We start from the raw sequence: 18,704 nt of genomic DNA on the forward strand, positions 1-18,704 counted from the left end.
TTCAATATGTGATCGGATATACGGGTTTGTTATGGTGGATTTGCCCCGTCCGCCCTAGCCGCGTGTCTGGTTTTGTAATCAATAGCCTGCACCGATCCATTCGAGATAAGCAATCCTAGTTGATCAGATAATCATCTGCCCGAGAAGACTGTCGGTAAGGCCCATGATGTGTCAGTCACCGTCCTGGGGGGTGGGTTGCATTCGATACTAGGATACCCAGCGTGCTGGTTCGCGTTCAGATGGCAGATCTAAGGGACTTCAGATGCCGGGAAATGTGGGACAGCATTGCTCCATCCGGGATCTCTACCTCGCATTTCTAAGCATTTGAAAGGCCACATACTGCCGAAAAGCATTATCATGGCGAGGATGCTGTAGACATGGCGCAGCACCGACGCGGAACTCAAAGTCGACCGCTTCAGCGCCAACCCAGACAGAGCTGCCAGGGCTTGGACTTGAAGCCCGCGAAGAAGCAGAACCCGAAGCTCCCCTGACGCAATGCCAGCGAGCCCCGCTCCAGCCATCCTCCGTGCATCCCTCAGTGCTGAAACGTCGCTGGCAGCTATTACCTAAACTTACGACATCCAGGATACCTTTAATTTGCTGCGTTGGAAATTCTGAAATTGGAGCCGCCTGCCTTTTCCCTCCCCGAGCAGAACCCGAGCTCGCCATCGGATTTTGCTTAAACTATCCCGTGCCGCCTACCTTTCTGATCAAGAATAAATCCAGTTGCCCGTCGGCACTACGTCCTGACTCAGTTCTTGCAGGCCTCGGACTTACGGAAAAGGCGGGCAGGGCAACCCTTTCCAGCTTAATCCGAGCCCGACCTTGCTTTGCTTCCTGGCCCCGACCTTTCGCAGTCTCTTATTCAATCGCATCCCTCCCTTTTGACCCTTTCCCGTTATTCCTTTTCCGACCACATAATCCTCCGGTGAAGGATGAACAAGATCTCCAAGGCTTGCGAGCCTTGCCGGGCCCGGAAAATCCGATGCAACGGATCGCGGCCAGCCTGTCAGAACTGCCACGGCGACCCAACCCTCTGCATATACCGCGCCAAAGCCCGCATACGGAAATCCCTCAAGAATCCTGCCTTGGCTAACAACAATGGCGCTGCACCTCGACGCGACGCCGTCCCTAGCGACCCGACCCGGCCCGCCGCGGGAGCCGAATACAACGTCGCAGCAATCCACCAGGGACTTCCGTCTGGGGATGAGAGTGGTGTGGCCAGCCCGGCCAGCGATGGCCACGCCATGACCGGTACGCCATCGCAAAAGCCACTGCCGCTGCCACCGGCCCAGCAGCGCTGTCAATCGGACCCCCTCCATATCGATGGTGGTGTCACGGAAACACATTTGGCCCCCTCCAACTTTGATAGTTCGCAGCTGTTCTACGGCCCCTCCTCCAACTTCGCCTTCTTGCAGCAGGTTCACAGAGGCATATTATCCAAGGGTTTCGCACCCACAGCCGCAATATGGGCGGCCCCGGGGCACTGACAGATCGGGCATGGATACGTTCATGCAGCGATCCATATTCTTTGGTACACCTTCAAGGGTAGACATAGAGGCCATAAGATCGTCCAGGGTCCAACTGCGACCAATCTCGTTCGATCAAGCCAAAGACTTCCTCGAAAACTTCAAAGTGTCGTCATACAGCAGATTATCATTCTACACCATCCCGGAACTGGACGATTTACTGCGACAATTGTACCATGCCGACGATCTGATTCCACCTCAGACCAAGGCCAACTTTTTGGCCATGCTAGCTATCGGCGCTCTATGGTCGGAGCATACTGACCTGGCTGAGACCTTGTACATCCAGGCCAAACGCGAAGCAGTTGTCTTTGACGATGCGGTGACTCTCCAGATGCTGCAGTTCTCCATACTGATGTCTGACTACCAAATCAACATGGGCCGTCCAAACTCCACGTATCTGCACCTCGGGGTGGCGTGCAGAAAGGCGTACGCGCTGGGCCTCAACAAAGACGGCCCAAGCCTCCGAAACGGGGAAGGTAGCCTTGCAAAACATCGGAACACCCTCTGGCTTCTTTATTTCTATGAGACGTGTCAAGCTCTCACGCTGGGACGGAGGAGCTCCATGAGTATAAGCGATATATCATGTCCCGTCCCCACCGATCCTCCTTTCGTCGCCAACCTAGTCCACATCGCCAAGATCATGGAAGATGGCGCCAAACTCATCTACGGGCGGAAATCGGACTCGCTGCGGCAGCTCTACGTCACAGCGGAGGGCCTTTACGGTCAATTGCGGCGGTTTGCTGAGTCGTGCGACATCGCATCGGCCCACTCGAGCCAGACGCAGTCGCCGGCCGAGGCGATAGAGACTCTCACATTACACAACTGTGAGTTAAAATGAAGCGCGATTGAGCTGCTTTCTCAGTGACTTGGGTTTGAACTAATAGTCGCAGGTTACTATCTTGGGGTCATCTTGACCTTTCGTCCCTTCTTGATCGCCAATTACGCCATGCGATTTGGCAAATACCAAAGAGATAACGGCGAGATGTGGCTAAGGCAGGCCTGCCGATATGCCACCGATGCAGCTCAAGACTCCATCATCTTCATGAGCAGCATAGTCCCAAGAATTGCTATCTGTAAAGTAAGATTCCTACATCTTTTCCCTCAGTTCTTTTTTAGCTAGCGACTCACCATCACTGTGCAGTACCACCGTTATCAAGCCTTCTTTATCGAATGTAGCTGTGCGGTACTTATCTATGATATCTTGTGTCAACCATCCAAGTACACATACAACATCGAATACATCAACATCGCCCTCCAAACGCTCAACTCCATGGTAGCCGACGAACCTGTCAGTTCAGCTGTAAACTCGATTAGACGAGTGCTTCGGACTATCGAAGACTCAATCTCGACCCAAGCCCACGCTGCTTCCCCTGGATCTGCAGCCACTCCGACCAGCGGAGGCCAGGCGTCTGTAGCCGCAACGCCAAATTCTGGCCCTCAAAACCATTATTCTAGCATTCAGTTCCCATCCATGGATCACCTCACACCTAATGGCGCCGAACAGATGATATTTCTGACGGAGCGCAACTACCCGCAGCCTACTGCCACAAGAGGAGCACCCATCGGCCCGTACGCCACCCCAGCTCCCGGTCATGGCTACGGGCCCGATCCGTCGTTTATGAATGCGGCTTCGGGCTTCAACTTGGACGTCATGACGACGGATCTCTTTAATTTCTTCCCAATGGATGTTACAACACCCCTTGATTTTACGGCCAGGTCTGATGGTGGGTAGGACCTATCTTACATAATCTTTTGGTAGTTACATGTGAGCGCGCAGTCCATTTCCTTGGTCATGATCCATGTGTAAGACAAGATGTGTGATACAACTCTGTTTTCATCAGCCTCCCTGTGCTAGTCGCTCTTAGTTGCCTGTGAGGCGCATTGACCGCGAGAGTGCTCTGGCCGACGTGTACCGGCCCGAGGGTGTACCCAGAGTGGCACGAAAGATGCGAAGATTCTTCATCAAATGTGGCTCGCCAATCACCGCCGGGGGAGCGTAAGCAAGCTGGCAAGGTACACGGCCATAGAACGGCATGTATGTTCAGCGCTAACGCAAGAGGCACAGAAAACGGAAGAATGGCTGCAGCTGGCTGCTCTCATGTGTGACAAGAGCGGGGTTTCCGTGAACAGCCTGCGTGCAATATTGAGAGCACTTGGATTCGTCCGCCTGTCCTACTTAAATTGACACTCCCTCCACCCTCCTCGGAGATGGGACGTCAAGACTCCGACTACTCAGTTGCAATGCGATATGGCTCTTGAAATAATTGATTTAGACACCTATCGACCGAGATCGGCAGCTGGCAAGTCGCCCATAGCGAACACAAGCTCCTTGGACCTTCAGTGGAACCTCAATGGAAGGACCTTGTCAGATTATCCCGCACGGAAGAATTGGCTGCTACGGCTCTCTGACGACTTACTTCTGTTGATATTCTCGCTGTACTGCAATCGCATCAGTGCCTTCAACCTCGGCCTGGCTTGCAAGAAACTGGTAGATCTAATCCACGGCGAGTTCTATCGGGAAGCCGCCCAGAATGAGCAGGAAATTGCAGCCGTAGTCATCTGGGCAGCACAACGCGGGACCCCGGCCACTCTAGAGCGTCTATCGTACCATCTGCCTCCCAATCGGTCTCTAGGTCTCGACACCCATTACAATGCCTTGATTTCGCCTGTATCTTGGAGTGAGGTGAAGCAATACCCCAATGGGAAATTCTATAGGTATTTTTCTCAGATGAACTACGCCAAAGGGCAAATCGAGGAGGGACTTGTCGACTTGAACGGGGCTCTCTGGAATGGGAAGCGATATTCCGAGCAACACTCGGTCATCCTTCAGCACGGTCTTTCCGGCTGGACGCCGATTCATATCGCCGCCCTGTTTGGGAACGCCGATATGGTCAAGTACCTCCTCAACAGGGGAGTGCCCATCGGCAGCCAGGACCATTCCGGCGTGCCCCGGGACGTCATGTTCTACGCTGCGGTGTCGGAGCAGTTCGACGTCATCCAGCCCTGCATGGTCAGCCAGCCGTCGTTAATCAACCAACAAGTACAAAAAGAGATTGACGGCGGCTCGCCTATGCCGCTGCTGGCCTATCTGTGCGTGTCCCACTGCTTCCGACAGGCGCGATCCCTGCTCCAGGCCGGGGCCAAGGCCAGCTACAAAACCTCGCAACGCAAGACGCTGCTGCATCTCTGTACGCAGGTCTGTACGCAGCAGAGCCACCACCAATATAACTTCTACCGCCCCTTGGGATCCTCTTGGCAAACCCGCCACTGCCACCTTTCTCGCTGGACGCAGAAGGAATTGACCGATCTCATCCGCGCACTCATTGTCGAGGGGGCGTAGACCCAAACGCGAAAGACCGAACCGGTAACACTTTTTTGCACCACGCGGCCAAGAACAGTGGTCCCTACTTCGCCAGCGCCTACGAAGCGCTGGCGTCGCTGATGAACCCGTCCCCAGTTGCTGCCCCAGCTTCGGGTACTCTCGGTCGTGGCGGCGGTCTTATCAAAAGTACCAACGACAAGGATGACTGCAACATACGTTTTGATGTGGACGCGCAGAACCTTCGAGGCGAGACCGTCCTCATGCTGGCCTGCGATAGCGGCATGGCCGCAACTTATAAGTATGACAGCCCGCTCTTCCCAGGTAGCCAGTGCACAGCAATGCAAGTGTTTCTGGAGACCCTACAGCCCAGTATGGGGCTGAAGGACCGCCGAGGATCCCGGGTGACGGACAGAATCTGCAGCGTCCAGAAGCGAAAGAAGAAATCATGGAACCCCGGCCACCACCCTGCCAAGCCTTACCTCCTCGCCTACATTCAAGACTACCTCCAATTCCCGGTCTCCCCGCCTTCCTTCGGTCCTCACAATCGACCCAAGTCGTTCGATAACGCCAAAGGCTGCACTAGCAGTAACGATGGCGACAGGGCTAACGGTACGGACAATGGTGAACTGACCGGGATATCATCATTCAAGATGGAGATGGTGCGTATGCTGCAACAACCATCTCTCGTGTTTCGCGGGGGTCGCCAACAACGGGTTGGAAGACAAAGGAGATTGACGGGGTGATGCATTGCAAACCAGATCCCAACCCGGGTAATGAACCTTGGACCATTATGACTTACTATTAAATCTCGAGGTAGGTTTTGGATATATGGGGTATTAATGGCATTATCGGATAAACAACCGCAAGCCAAAATTGTTAAAATGTGGCGTAGAAAGTAAGCATACCCGAGCAAGGGGGGTTATGTACTGACATACCACTAAGCCAAAGCCTCCTCGCGATTGTTCGTGAAAGAGTGATAGTCACTTATACCGAGAGTATCTCCCGTTCTCCAACTGCTTTCGTTTCTAGTTCGACACTTTTGGGCAGCCCGGACCTTCACCCACCAACTTCCCCTTTTCTGATCTTACTCACCACGCCCGCTGGCATTTTCAAACCACTAGAAGATGAATCAGGGCGATGAATCACGTTTCCTTCCTCTAGATCCAATAAGCCATCGCCACCGCCACTGGCACATCGAGACATCACAGGCCCACGTCCCACGCCATCGACCATCACCTCCGACTCCCCAGCCAAGTACATGTACCAGTAGTAGACGCCGACCATAAGGCCCCCACCGACGACATTTCCGAGCAAAACAGGAACCACGCCCTTCCATATGTAGAGGCCGGTCGAGAGGCCCGGGGCGCCGCCCAGGAAGAGGGCGAGGGGCACGAAGAACATGTTGGCGACGACGTGGTCGAGCCCCAGCGCCACGAAGGCGAACACGGGCCACCACATGGCCGCCATCTTGGACCCGACGCCGCGGGCCTGCAGCGACAGCAGGCACGCCAGGCATACCAGCCAGTTGCAGCCCACGGCCCGCAAGAATATCTCATGCCAGCGCGGCGTCACTTGCTTCTTGACTGCGAATGTGATGGCGGCTTCCTTGAAGGGTGAGGCGGAGAAGACGCCGCCGTCTGATGATTCGGTTATTATGTGTGACTTTTGTCGAGTAACAGCAGTCTTTCCTCGTGCGGTGAGCAAGAGAGAAAGGGGAAAGATGTGGGGAAGGGACTTACAGCCGAAGATGACAATAGCTAAGAACAGCGAGCCCGCCAGGTTACCCCAGAAGCACAAAAGCCAATGTGCAGCCATTTTCCACAGTGACAACCGGCGCTGCAGGACCGCAACTGTAGTGTAGAGCGTGGTTCCCGTGAAAAGATCAGCGCCCGTCAATCTGCGTGTAGGTCGATATTAGCATCCGCGTTGAGCTGGCCTCGGGATGGTTGGAAAAGGGGCTAGCGAGGAAGACAAAGAGAACATACGTGATCATGACAAACCCAAAGGGAAAGATGAGCGCCGCAATCAGCCGCAGCAGCCCCGGGGCGTTCTCGGCGTACCAGGGGCTCGCGTTGCAGCTCAACACGGCCGCGCAGGCGAAGGAGAGCAGGCAGCCGGCCGAGACGCCCGAGAGAAAGACCTTGTCGGGCCGCGTGTTGCCCTTGACCACGCCGGCGCGGCCCACGAGCTCGATGGTCTGGGCGGGCGAGAAGGCGCATAAGTTGGTCACGAGGACGCGAGTCGGGTCTGCCGCCATCGCGATGATATGGCTCTCCTTCGAGGGCTTGCGGTAAGGCAGGCAGGCAGATAGAAGAATACTCAGGGAGGGATATAGTCGGTAAACACGTAAGTTTCTACGCACCAGGGAGTGACCAGACAGGAGAAAACTAGACAAGCAAGGAGATGTTGATTACGGGATTCCCTCGACTTTTTATCTTGATAGCGTTGAATAAGACGTTTCTTACTTTTATATCCACCCTGATCGTACCATAGTATGCCATTATCGTGCGTAACATCATCCAGTCGCCGTTTAGTTTATCTGCTCACTTTCTTGCCTTGACCTGTCCGGTAAAACCAAGAGAAAACAACTAACAGCGTTGGCAGACTGCGATATCTGCACCTCCGGGCAGCATCCAGCGGAAGTATGTGAAATAAGTATCCCCTCCCCTTTATCTCTCGTGGGGCTTGATTAGAAGGTATCGTACGATTGAGTCGGCTTTCGGAGTAGCCGTTGTCGCTAGTCCCCAGTTTCTCTTAGCTGTTGATCCTCTCCACAATATAGGCACGTCTTGGCAGTCCACATCCCGGCTCACTTCATCATACATACAATGAGTGCGCATATCATTACTGTGAATTAATGTTCTCTAGTCCTGCTGCAGTCATCTCCAAGTGCCCAGCACACGGATACAAAATCAGATCCATCCCTAACGCCCATTCTCCCTTGCAAACCTATGCGTATATCACCTGGCCCTGATCCTTGATATTTACTTCCTCCATAAAGAAGAAGCCTTCTCCCTAAACGCCATCGCTGCCCTCCTTAAGAAATCCGCCGTCTCATTCGGCCTGCTCAGCATCGGCGAGTGGCTCGCCGCGATCTCCTCGCTCCAGATATCCGCCCCCGCGTCGCGCGCCGCCTGGAGCGAGGCCATCTGGCCCTCGTACGGGAATGCCCGGTCTTCCGTTGCTACGAGACTCCAACATGGTACTACATGTGTTGCAATACGACGGTTAGTCAGTCAAAGAAAAAAACCACCACCCCTTTCTTTTAGTGGGGCATCACCCAGGTGAAAGGCAAATTGCAGGACGTGTTTTGACTTACCATCCAACCACCCAGCATGAACATGCTCCTCTCCCGTCGTGATAGTAGCCGCGTTTTGCGGTAGCAACCGCGCGACCCAGCGCTCGCCCTCCTCGACGGCCATGTCCCCGTAGAACGCCTGGCGAGCAGGGACCCGCAGCGTTGCAAATATCCTGGTGGTGCTGTCCACGCCATCATCGCCAACGTCGTCCTCCTCCGTCGTCATCGCCTTGGGCTTTGAGCTGAACCGCCACAGATGAGGCGGTGCTCCACCCAGGACCTCGTAAAAGCTGGTGCCCGCGGGCAGGAAGCCGGTGGCGATGGTGACGAAGCCGATGACGTGGCCGGCTCCATTCTCCTGGCCCTGGCTTGCTATGCTGAAACTTGGAGCAGCAACGGTTATAGTTGTGGTAGTGGCTTGGCCATCTCCGGCATCCTGGTTGTGGCCGTTGTTGGTAGGCGCTAAGCTTTCTTCAGTGGTCATGGCTGTGAACCCCTTGATGGCGCTAGCCCCTATTACACTCCCGAGCGAGTGTGCGGCCACGACCACGTCACGACCGAGGAGTTTGGTCTCCTCCCTGATCACATCGCGGACCGCCGTCAGGTCGTCCATGAAGGTGAGATTCGGGTCGGGCGACGCAGTACGCAACGCCACGGGCCTCACCACATATCCCTGCACCTTCAGAGCGGCAGCGACCATAGCCCAGTACTCAATGCCGTGCCAGGCCCCCGACACCAGGACGAAGGTCGGCTTCGGCTTGATTGGCGTCGATGATACTGCCATGGTTTCTGCTGCTGTTGCCGAAGGTGTGTCTTCGGTATCCTCGTCGTCGTAGAATGCAGACCAGATGAGCTGCAGCAATAAAAGAAGCGTAACGTAGTGACACCAACGGGGGTGGAAACAAGAGAGGGAGAGTATTATACTCGGGAAAGAAGGCCGTGCCTTATTGGTTGTGATTGCGGTCTCCACCTAAAAACAGGGTATAAACGGACCAATCCGTTTGAAACGGGACTAAAAAAGAAGCTATTCCAAACCGAACTCTCTCCTTTATGCCTTTCCCGGGCCAAGTCGCAGTGTCAAATTGAAAAAGGCTTTTAAGGTTTGCGAGGGACAACGTACAGACCAGCAACCGGCTCGTGTGTATATTTAACTGGTAGGCATGCGGGGGTTGGTTGGTTGGTGGCATTTCTGTCGCTGCCTGTTGGCTGTGCTGGCTGTGCTGGCCTGTTCCTTTTCCCACCGTTGTTGGACCATTGCCGGTGGAGAGGGGTTAGCTAAGAAGCAAACACAACCATCTCGTCACACTATGCTAGACGAGGCTTGCACCATGTCTGGGCTCTGATAGGACTATTAGCGTGATGAATGCTTGGCCGAAGCCGGGCCAAGCACATTACATACTTCTTTTGGGGGAAAAAGAAAAGTTTCAGCCAATGGGAAAGAAAAGGGTGTCGCGCCGCTTACTTGGCCAACTATATGCGCAACCAAAGATGATGAACACAGGCCACACAATGCGATAGGTCCTTTGGAATTGGGTATTCTGCGTCGCAAAATGATGCCTACCGCCTGTCATGTCAGCACAGTCCAACATCATCTCTACCTTGGTAGGGGCAACTTTCATCCGTGGCCGGTAACCGTTGGAGGTGACTGGGCACCGGAATCTTGCATACGGGCAATAGTTCCCGATTTATGTATGATGCTAGTTAATCCTAAAGTGACATCAACATCCATAAAGACCGACAGCTTGGACAGATGAGTGGTGAACTGGTATCGTGGTTGAAGACTGCATAAGACACTTTGGGTGTCCGCTAAATAGAAAGAAGGATAAGATAAAGACCAAACGCCTGCTAGCGAGCCAGCTGAGGATCCATTTCGATTTACTTCTTCTCACTCAGAAGAACTTGCTCTTGAGCCCGCCGAGGAGCATGTTGCGTTGCTGCTGCTTCATAAATTTGCTGGCACTATCAGCGTACTGCTGACTCGAGTTGGCCGCGCCCTCCATCGTGTCGCCCATCAAGTTCAGCTTTTCGGTGCGCTCGTTGAGCTGTCGCGTGAGGTATTCGCCCCAGCCCTCGGCTTCGCCCGTCGCGACGCGGGGGCTGGTGGCGGGAGCACCGCGCTTTTCCGCCGCAGCCGCCTCCATCATGCGCTTGCTGGGGGGCCGGTCCGGGCCGCCGATAAGGAGGTCCAGGTCTAAGGGCGAGACGTACTGCGTCCCCGAAAGCCACTGCACGTTCGAGATGGTTGGTCGTTGCGGAATGACGAGGTTCGGGTTGATCAGTATGTCCGCCGTGTTCTCAATGTCGCGGCCGACGCCCCAGGCTTCTAGGATGGCAATTTCGGCAGGGCCGGTCCAGCAGAAGAGATTTCCGTCCGAGTCGACGACCGCGTCTTCACTGCGGCTGCCGTCCATCATGTTGAGGGGCGCGTTGTTGATTTCGCTAAGGGCCGGCAGAGTGAAAGCCCGAGCTCTCCGATCGCCAAAGATGCCTACCAAGGCTACGCCGTAAACATTGACCTTCGTGATGGCAGCGGACTCGCACAAATAGTCATCAAATGACTTCGAGGCACCCTTGGAAGTGCCTGGTCGCAGCAGGCGGATCTCGGTAGAAGTCACTATGCCAAATGTTAAAATCGCTGAGGCATGCATGATTTGGAGGGGAGGGCGACTTACCGACAACAAGTGTGCCGTGGATTTGCTTGCCTTCCCGAAGGCCGGCGACAGACTGGCCTGTGGCAACGGCCGGGTTTCCAGTGTTCGTCTCGATAGGACAGATGGAGACAACCTTGTCATTCAATTGCGCAACACCCATCGGGTTGACTTTATATCCGTTGCCTTCTGGCAGCAGGACGAACGTCAAGAGCTTGCCCAGATTTGTGCCAACGAAGCAGCAAATGCTCGAGAACTTGTCACCATCCAATGTAAGAACAGCAAACTCAATGACGGTCGGCCATTCCTTGGTAGATGATCCACTGGAGCTTCCACGGAGGAAGGATGAGCGCTTGTCTTGCTTCGTGAACTCAGCCATGGTAGCCTGATACATGACAGATGGGCCGCGCATGTCGATGATGCTGAAGTAGCCGTTTGCCGAACCAGCGGCGATAAACCCGACATCGGACACCTTGATCGCGGTGATGGAACCTTGCATCATTTCGTACAGACGGAAAGGCTGGAGGCCCTGCTTCAACGAGGGTTCAGTACGTGAGCTGATATCCGTTAGACCACCTGGGTTTGGTTCGATCTGCTGATCACTTTCACGACCAAAGAATCGGTTGCCGTCCCACTTGTAGATGACAAGTTCTCCAGCGTTTGTCCCGACAGCGAACTCGCCAGTGTTTGAAGCCATGCTCATCGCAGTGATTGTAACGTCATCGAACCGGCCAACGGCACGTGGGACATCCACCTGCAGCTGGGAAGGGTTCTCAATTTCGTCGCCGTGACCAACATCCCATATACGAACGGTGCCGTCGGCATGGGCGACTTGGATGATGCTGCGCCCTTCGAACGTGCGGCGTTGCAAAGGAGCTTCTTTCCCACCCTTGAGAAGGGCTTCGCCTTGATTGCGCTTCTCTACCATACCCAACCACCTAGTTCGCTCAATGGTTGCGACTTCGAATTTTACTGCAAATGGGTGAACAAAGGACATGGATGGATGTAGTTGGTTTGTCGGCGAAATGGGATATCCACTAGGGAAGCTCATCGTATGCACCTCGCCGGATGTTAGTAGCGTCATGACAGCGATTGGGTCCTGTGCGCCGGCGAAATGCGGCGTCAAGCGCGGAATCATGAAGAAGTCGGCGACTTCCGTCGCGGGTGGAGTTTGTAGGATACTCTGCCGCTTCCCCTTGCAATATTCTGAAAGGATTGACCACGTTGATGTGGCATAATTGGGGGTGATGCCCAACTCAATGAAAGTCAACCCATCAGGAGGGCTGTCGACTGTCTGGCCACCGGCAATGAGAAGACCACTATCTTCGGGGTTCTCTTTGCAGCACCAAGTGACACGGATATACGGGTGCTTCGCAATCGAATTCCCTGGATTGGGTACGGGTTGGTGAATATTCATGTCATAGAGTGTTCGTGCCATCACGAGGCGGCCATCCTTATTCGACCCATCCCAGAATGCCAGACTACCATCCTCATGCACTGTTAACACGAACGTCCCGGTCGGATGCCATAGGGCCTGTACGAGCCTGGGCTGTCTCGTTGTCTCGGCTGCAATGCAGTTACCACCGGGGGCGCCTGGAGGCACCTGGTACTCGAAGAACATGGTCGGCTTGTTCTGCTTGAAGGAATACACAACGGCGCCGTGGGTGTAGGCGATGAGGAGCTTGCCGACATCTCTTGGATGCAGCTGCATGCTGACAATTGATACGGCCAAGGCCTTGGGGTCCCTCTCAGCCCAGTAGTTGGGGAGACGCAGCGGCGACAGGCGCTGTCGGTCCAGATCATAGGCAAAGACCTCGCCCGACTGGGTTCCGAGCAAGCACCAGTCCAGCATGGGGTCGGTGACCATGCATGATACCACGCCGGGGCAGTGGAAGCCGACGACGCGCTTCCCCGTGTCCAGGTCCCATATTATGATTTCGTTCTTAGTGTCGAGACTGATCAGGCGGTTCGCGCAGAACTGGATGTCGGCAAACGAACAAGGTCGTGGGGGGACGAGGAACTTGTGAACGCGGGTTTGGCCGAAGACCTCGATGCGACCGGGGCCGAACTTGGACTCTCTCGTTCCGACGGCGATGAGGGACTGGACTGGCTCGTAAGCGATGCAGCTAGTAGTAAGAAAGACGTTGTGTCAGCACCCCGATTCCATATGGAGCCGCCCCAGCTCCAGCGCAGCTGCGTACCTGATTTGAGAATTGATGCCATAGCGCGTCCGGTCGTCGGGCGCAAACAGGTCTGGGGTGACTTTGGGGGAGAGGTCGTTGGACATGCCCGACTGCTTGCCCCGCAAGAAGCCCGCCATGTTGATTTGGGTTGGTGATGGGAGTCGCCGGTGACGCGATGAGCAAAGGAATGTGGTGGTAGGTCAGTCGGGACTTGCTGACTTGACTGATGGCCGTTGTGAACGTGGCCAAGAAGAAAATTGCAGAAAGAGGCGGGCGAGAGCGACAGTTGATCAACAACAAAACTATCGATCGCAGGCGGACCTTGGACCTGGATCTAGTTGCAATCTTCTTCCTTCAGGTAGATTGATTGATGATTGTGGTGCCAGTCCACTCTTCCTCCAGAGCCAAGGACCCTTAACATTTGTTGATTGATTGGCGGGGAGGGGGCGACGTCATCTCTTGGGCTTGGCACCCCTGCTAAAACAAGAGCCCAGTGCCGTTTCTGCCGCAGTAGCAATTCACAATGCCCCTAGTGTTTTCATTGTCATTTCCTTCGCCATCGTAATGCTGCTTTCTATCTGAATTGTCTAATGCCAATGCTCCTCTGTGCATTGCTTGGGATATCTAAGAACTAGGCGTCCGTGGTGCGACCAAAAGCCGCTCTGATGTCCTCGCACACCCGCCACAGTTCCAGTCGTTGCTCGTAAGTCTTTCCGCAGATGGCGCATCCTTCGATCCGTTCCTCCAGCTTCTTGATCTCCTTCTCTTTCTTGGCGACAATCTCTCTGAGCTCATCTCGACCGCGATCCGCCTCCAATGCCTCCTGATTGTGCTGCTCGTCATGATGTTCCTTCTCTTCGGAGAGCAAGATGTTCTGAATCTTGACGGCCGCGATCTCATTGAGCAGCTCGGCGATCTGCTCCTTCTCCCGCTCATTAGCAACCTTCTTACGCGCCTCAGCTGTTTTAATCTCTGCTTCGGCACTCGCCAGCTTTTCCATGATCTCTTCGTTGGTGGATTCCAGACCGTCTCGAACCGATTCGACTTCATGGATCTGTTTCTCAAGCTCATGGATGCGGGCAATGTAAGCGTGCTCGTTGGAATGGGCTCTATCGAGAGATTTATTGGCCTTGTCGAGACTCTGCTCTAAGGTATTGATATGCACCTTGCGTGATTCGGATAGAGTGACAGCTGCGTCCAGCTCATTGACAGCTGCGTCTCGTTCGGCCTTGAAGCCGTTATGGGCTTTCAATTCCTCTTCCGAAGCGCGAAATGCCTCGACAACGGCTGTCGTTTGGTGCAAATCCTCCGAGATCTTCCGATTTTCAGCCACCAGCTCATTTATGCGACCTGCTATGTAGTCCGGCGCCGACTCCCGTTCCTGACTAGCTCCGGCCTCAAGTGCGGCTTCCTTGCTCGACAGCAGCTGCTTGGTGCGTACAAGCTCGGCTTCCTGCCGCTGATACGACTTTACTTCCGCATCTCTATGCGAGAGCGTGTTCTTGGTGTCAAGCAGCTCGCTCTGCGCAGCCTTCAACTTCACCTGGAGCTCTGCGACCTTGTTGTTGGCAAGTCGGGTTTGCTTCTGGGCTACGTCCAGTCGACTCGTTGTAGAATTGCCGGGGTTCGGCATGCTGGAGGCAGAGACGGCGCTACCTTTAGAGCCAAGTGCTGGGGCACACACGATCGTGTCTGCTCTCTTCTTAGGTCGAGGATCTGTCTCAACGGAGCCGGAGATTTCGCTGGGGCGGCGCTTCAATATCTTCGTTGGAGGCATAGGCGCAGACATGCTATCGTCCTCAGTGTCGCTAACCAGGTCGATGACAGGTGTTCGCGTCTTGGAAGGACGGCGCGCGCCAGCACCAGCACGGGACTGTAAACTGTCGGTTAGTCAATGTAGTGATACGTAGATTGTCAGATACTCACGCCAATGGCCTCCTTTGAACGTGGAGTTGCGCTCGTTTTTCCAGCCATAGTTTATTGATGTTGGAATGTGGATGATTCTTTGACGATGGAAATAAATAAGGAAGTGAGCATGTGGTAGGGCAATCTAGTAAGTCTGCTTTTACTTCTCCCCGGTTGCATTCACTGCGATTGTTCTGAAGGAAGGAGCAGGCTATTGAACGATCAGACCGCAGCTTCCTATGTTCATTCAACAGCTAGCACCGATTTCCCCAGCCAGCTAACAATGGGTTGCACGAACAGTGCCTGGTCTTACTTGTATTGATTGCTAAGTCAACAAATGATGGTGAAATCGTTACTTCCATCGGTCGACTAGATCCTATTGTTTTGCTCAGATAATAGAAGCCTCGTACATCTGGCATAATAAAGAATCTTGAAAATGTTTCCTCCACTGGATACAAGCACGAGGGACTACATTTCTATAGGGTATCAACATAATAACAAAAGGAAATGCAAGCCACGCTGCCTTGTCAGTTTGTACGAAATTTGACCCGAGAAGGTCTGATATCGTGGGAACGCTTGCTTGACTGCGCATATCCTCCCTGGCCCTTAAAGCGAAGACCTATCGATTGACTAAACAAAATGGCTAACGAACAGAGTCCAGAGAGTCGATAGCCATTGTAACGCTCCACGATGCAATAGCTAATTATAGCTTGAATTATAGCAACTGTTCCAATTCCAGTGACGGCTGCTTCCTGCGCGGAGCGATCAAAAACGAAGAGCGTTACACCCCGATAACAAATCTCCGATATCTCCGCATCCAGCTTGACAGAGGAACATTTCCTTTCGCGGAAGGATTCCAAAATTAGTCTCGAGGCTTGTCTATGTTCACGGCGTAAGTGTTGGATACAACTGTCCATCAGACAATCAATCAAGGATGGACTCTACAACCTATTATGTGGCATTCCCCCAAACGAGATGCATAATAATCACTCAAGAAGATGGTGGAATGGGCGATCAAGGGGATTCGCACTCCAAACTACCAGCATTATCCTCGATAAACATACCGACGCTTGAGAACTGCCCAGGGCTTTTTCATCTTTTTTCCGGTTTGATATCGGTCTATTAGCTTTATAACTCCCATATCCGCTCACTCGAATATGAGCCATTATATCCAATGGCCTTGAAACCCCTCAAAAGCGTGATATCTGCCAAAATGACTCGGCTGGAGTCAAGAAACCTGATTGCCAAGGCGTAATACTGACTGCTCGACTGTGATATGCTAATTGTAATCTCATCACCTTCGCAGGATACTGCCTACCTTATTCAACATCAATCCACTGATAGTCTCTTGTAGACCGGATCCGTGAATGATCGATAAGTGACGTTGATGATACACCGAGCTTCATCACACGGCGTGGATAGTCAGTTACTCACCTGACCGGGCTGGCCACTCCTGATGCTTTGGTCACGCCGGCAGTTTCTTGTGTGGCATGAGTCGACTGTTGTTCGTCATCATCCTGTGTATCTAGGTCAGGATCTGAGTAATCCCTCATCGTCACAGTGTGATATGAAGCTGAGTGAGCAAGCATAGGCGAGGGAGGTCTCGGTGTGTAGTATCCTTGTCGACCAGGCAGTACTATTACTTGGCTACGGTGTGGGAAACAGCCCATCCGGCACCACCAATGTCCACTTTCGTGACAAGAAGAAAAGGTCCAATTAGTATTCCCGGAACCCTGGATGAGATAAACCACTGCAAACTTGGGTAGACACGGGCCAATTGTTGTGGTTACCGAGATCGGGGCAGCCAATAAGATGCAACGAGTGGCGTTGAACCCAGCCATATTCAAAGTGCCATGCAGATCTGGGGAGCAAGGGGCCTATCCAGGTCGGTTTCGTCTATTCAAGCCAATCCTCACAGCTTCATTGGTCCCGAGGTGGTTGCCTCTGATTACGGGCCGATGCGACAGTAAGACAACACCGCTAGCTAGTGCTTACCATAGATAATTATCGTATGTGTCAACTGACTCTGTCAGCGATGCCACCTCCACTGCCAATTGACACCAAACTGGAAACGGCAAAGTTGCGTACCTCGGAACGTTGAGTATAACTCGGTAGGGCTGAGGATTGGGGACTCAGTCGGACTTTGCGGGACTCAAAACAGGTTGTATCGATGCGAAAAACCACTAGCTGCCTGCTTAAGTAAAAACAAGCAAGGACGTCAACAGTTCTTTACGCTTCTATAAGCTATCCAATATAGGCACATCGGAGGACTTGGATACACGAAACATACCAATGAAGGCAAAGTTAATGTATTCGAAACTATGTCGGGATATCGCGGCCAGTATTCCCAATGCGCTTCATCATGAGCATGCAGGGGGCTGGACCGCGCCAACTGCCACAAACGCCACGCGTATAACATGAACTTGAGTCCGACACCCATCCCTACGTAGAAGTGCCCGTTAAAAACCCGTCACATTTCCAGAAAGTGGTCGTGGGGGCATATGGACCCTGACTCCCATACTAGCCTGGGCAGCAGCCTCAAAGGATGTGACGGGCCCCCTCTCCCGCTCTTTTCGGCGAATCGAGTATCGAAAGACGCAGTCCGGTATACTGCGCCTCTTCGGTAAGATTTATACGAAACTTGCCACATCAGATTATCAGCAAGTAAGTCAGCAATCAACCTATGTGTGGTAGGTTCTCACGGGACCTGACACGACAGAGTTCCCGGCTGTGATACCCGAACAAAACAAAATGCAGCTTCACAGGATGGGGGTAGCCAGTAGGATGAATTAGGCAGGGGGAGGAGTCTTGCATGGCCTTTCTTGTTCCCCTGGAATCCATGCATGCGATGGCATATGGGGAAGCCATGGTGCATACTCCGTAGTAACCAAGTGATGTCCCCTTTTCTCGGATGGGCGCAATAAGAAAGCCGGTATGAAGACTTTCATGCTCAAGTCACACTATAAATACCACCCGCAACACGAACTCTGATCTCAGCTGCCACCCTATACTCAGCAATTCCTTCCACTATTCTATCAAACTTCTTACTCTGAAATTAGTAAGCCATATATCGTCAGACAACACACCATCCTATTCAATCCACCTCCATCCACGATGAAGTCCACCGGCCTCACCACTACTCTCTTCCTGAGCTTGGCTGCCAGCACTTTGGCTTCTCTGCAAGAGGTCAACCCATCCGAGGTGCACATCGCCAAAGACCACAAGCGTATGGTTGCTGCCCGTGTAGGCTTGAACCACCCCTCTCCTCTTATTCATGCCCCTGATACAAACGAATGACTCGTCATCGTCGTCATCGACGATTATGCAGTCCCCTGCCCAAGTTATGTGAGACTAACACCCGGGGGTTTAGATTCCCGTCGCTAAGGATCACACACATAACATTGCCGCTCGTGTAAGTCCAAATGAGTTTGCCTCACTATTTTGTTTTTGTCGAGCGGCTATTGCTACTATGGTCGCCACAGATAATCCGACAAATGATAAAACTGACAGACCCGAATAACAGATTCCTGTCGCCAAGGACCACAAACCTACCCATGCGGCCAGAGTAAGCCCACGTTCTGGATTCTCTGGTGGGATACTTTTTCTAATCAATCGTTCTCACTAGGCACCTGTTGCCAAAGATCACAACCCCGTTCAAGCTGCCCAACAGCCTGCGCCTACATTTGTAACACTTGTCGCCCGGCCTAAGGACCATAAACACTTCCAAGCTGCTCAAGTAAGTTCGTCCTATAATGTATTCTCTGAGTGAAAGACATGCACTAAGAGGGGTCTGCGTCACAGAACCCTGAACCCACCGAA

The 18,704-nt window shown here is 53.3% G+C and overlaps 5 protein-coding genes across 5 annotated transcripts; 1 reads left to right on the forward strand and 4 right to left on the reverse strand.

Annotated features, from left to right (window-relative positions):
• Window positions 1-935: 935 nt before the first annotated feature.
• PG998_006036 (C6 zinc finger domain protein) lies at window positions 936-5,707 on the forward strand (the record flags this gene model as incomplete). Its single annotated transcript, XM_066872854.1, has 9 exons — window positions 936-1,421; window positions 1,519-2,353; window positions 2,420-2,607; window positions 2,671-3,253; window positions 3,307-3,332; window positions 3,395-3,497; window positions 3,803-4,717; window positions 4,885-5,510; window positions 5,669-5,707. 9 exons carry the CDS (start codon window positions 936-938, stop codon window positions 5,705-5,707), a joined length of 3,801 nt encoding a protein of 1,266 aa, XP_066732951.1.
• A 236-nt stretch (window positions 5,708-5,943) lies between these two features.
• On the reverse strand, window positions 5,944-7,108 carry PG998_006037 (formate/nitrite transporter family protein; the record flags this gene model as incomplete). The annotated part of the gene is made up of 3 exons (XM_066872855.1): window positions 5,944-6,488; window positions 6,591-6,748; window positions 6,837-7,108. Coding segments are annotated over 3 exons (975 nt in total), but the record flags the coding sequence as incomplete, so codon positions are not given.
• Window positions 7,109-7,835: 727 nt separating this feature from the next.
• Window positions 7,836-8,933, reverse strand: PG998_006038 (Alpha/beta hydrolase fold-1; the record flags this gene model as incomplete). The annotated part of the gene is made up of 2 exons (XM_066872856.1): window positions 7,836-8,056; window positions 8,171-8,933. 2 exons carry the CDS (start codon window positions 8,931-8,933, stop codon window positions 7,836-7,838), a joined length of 984 nt encoding a protein of 327 aa, XP_066732953.1.
• Window positions 8,934-10,038: 1,105 nt separating this feature from the next.
• On the reverse strand, window positions 10,039-13,117 carry PG998_006039 (uncharacterized protein; the record flags this gene model as incomplete). Its single annotated transcript, XM_066872857.1, has 3 exons — window positions 10,039-10,763; window positions 10,822-12,923; window positions 12,999-13,117. The coding sequence occupies 3 exons, from the start codon at window positions 13,115-13,117 to the stop codon at window positions 10,039-10,041; spliced, it is 2,946 nt and encodes a 981-aa protein (XP_066732954.1).
• Window positions 13,118-13,611: 494 nt separating this feature from the next.
• PG998_006040 (uncharacterized protein) lies at window positions 13,612-14,954 on the reverse strand (the record flags this gene model as incomplete). The annotated part of the gene is made up of 2 exons (XM_066872858.1): window positions 13,612-14,853; window positions 14,907-14,954. The coding sequence occupies 2 exons, from the start codon at window positions 14,952-14,954 to the stop codon at window positions 13,612-13,614; spliced, it is 1,290 nt and encodes a 429-aa protein (XP_066732955.1).
• Window positions 14,955-18,704: the final 3,750 nt, after the last annotated feature.

This window comes from Apiospora kogelbergensis (genome assembly GCF_038363985.1).
Source record: "Apiospora kogelbergensis strain CBS 113332 chromosome Unknown utg000003l_segment0_segment0, whole genome shotgun sequence".
Taxonomy (NCBI): Eukaryota; Fungi; Ascomycota; class Sordariomycetes; order Amphisphaeriales; family Apiosporaceae; genus Apiospora; species Apiospora kogelbergensis.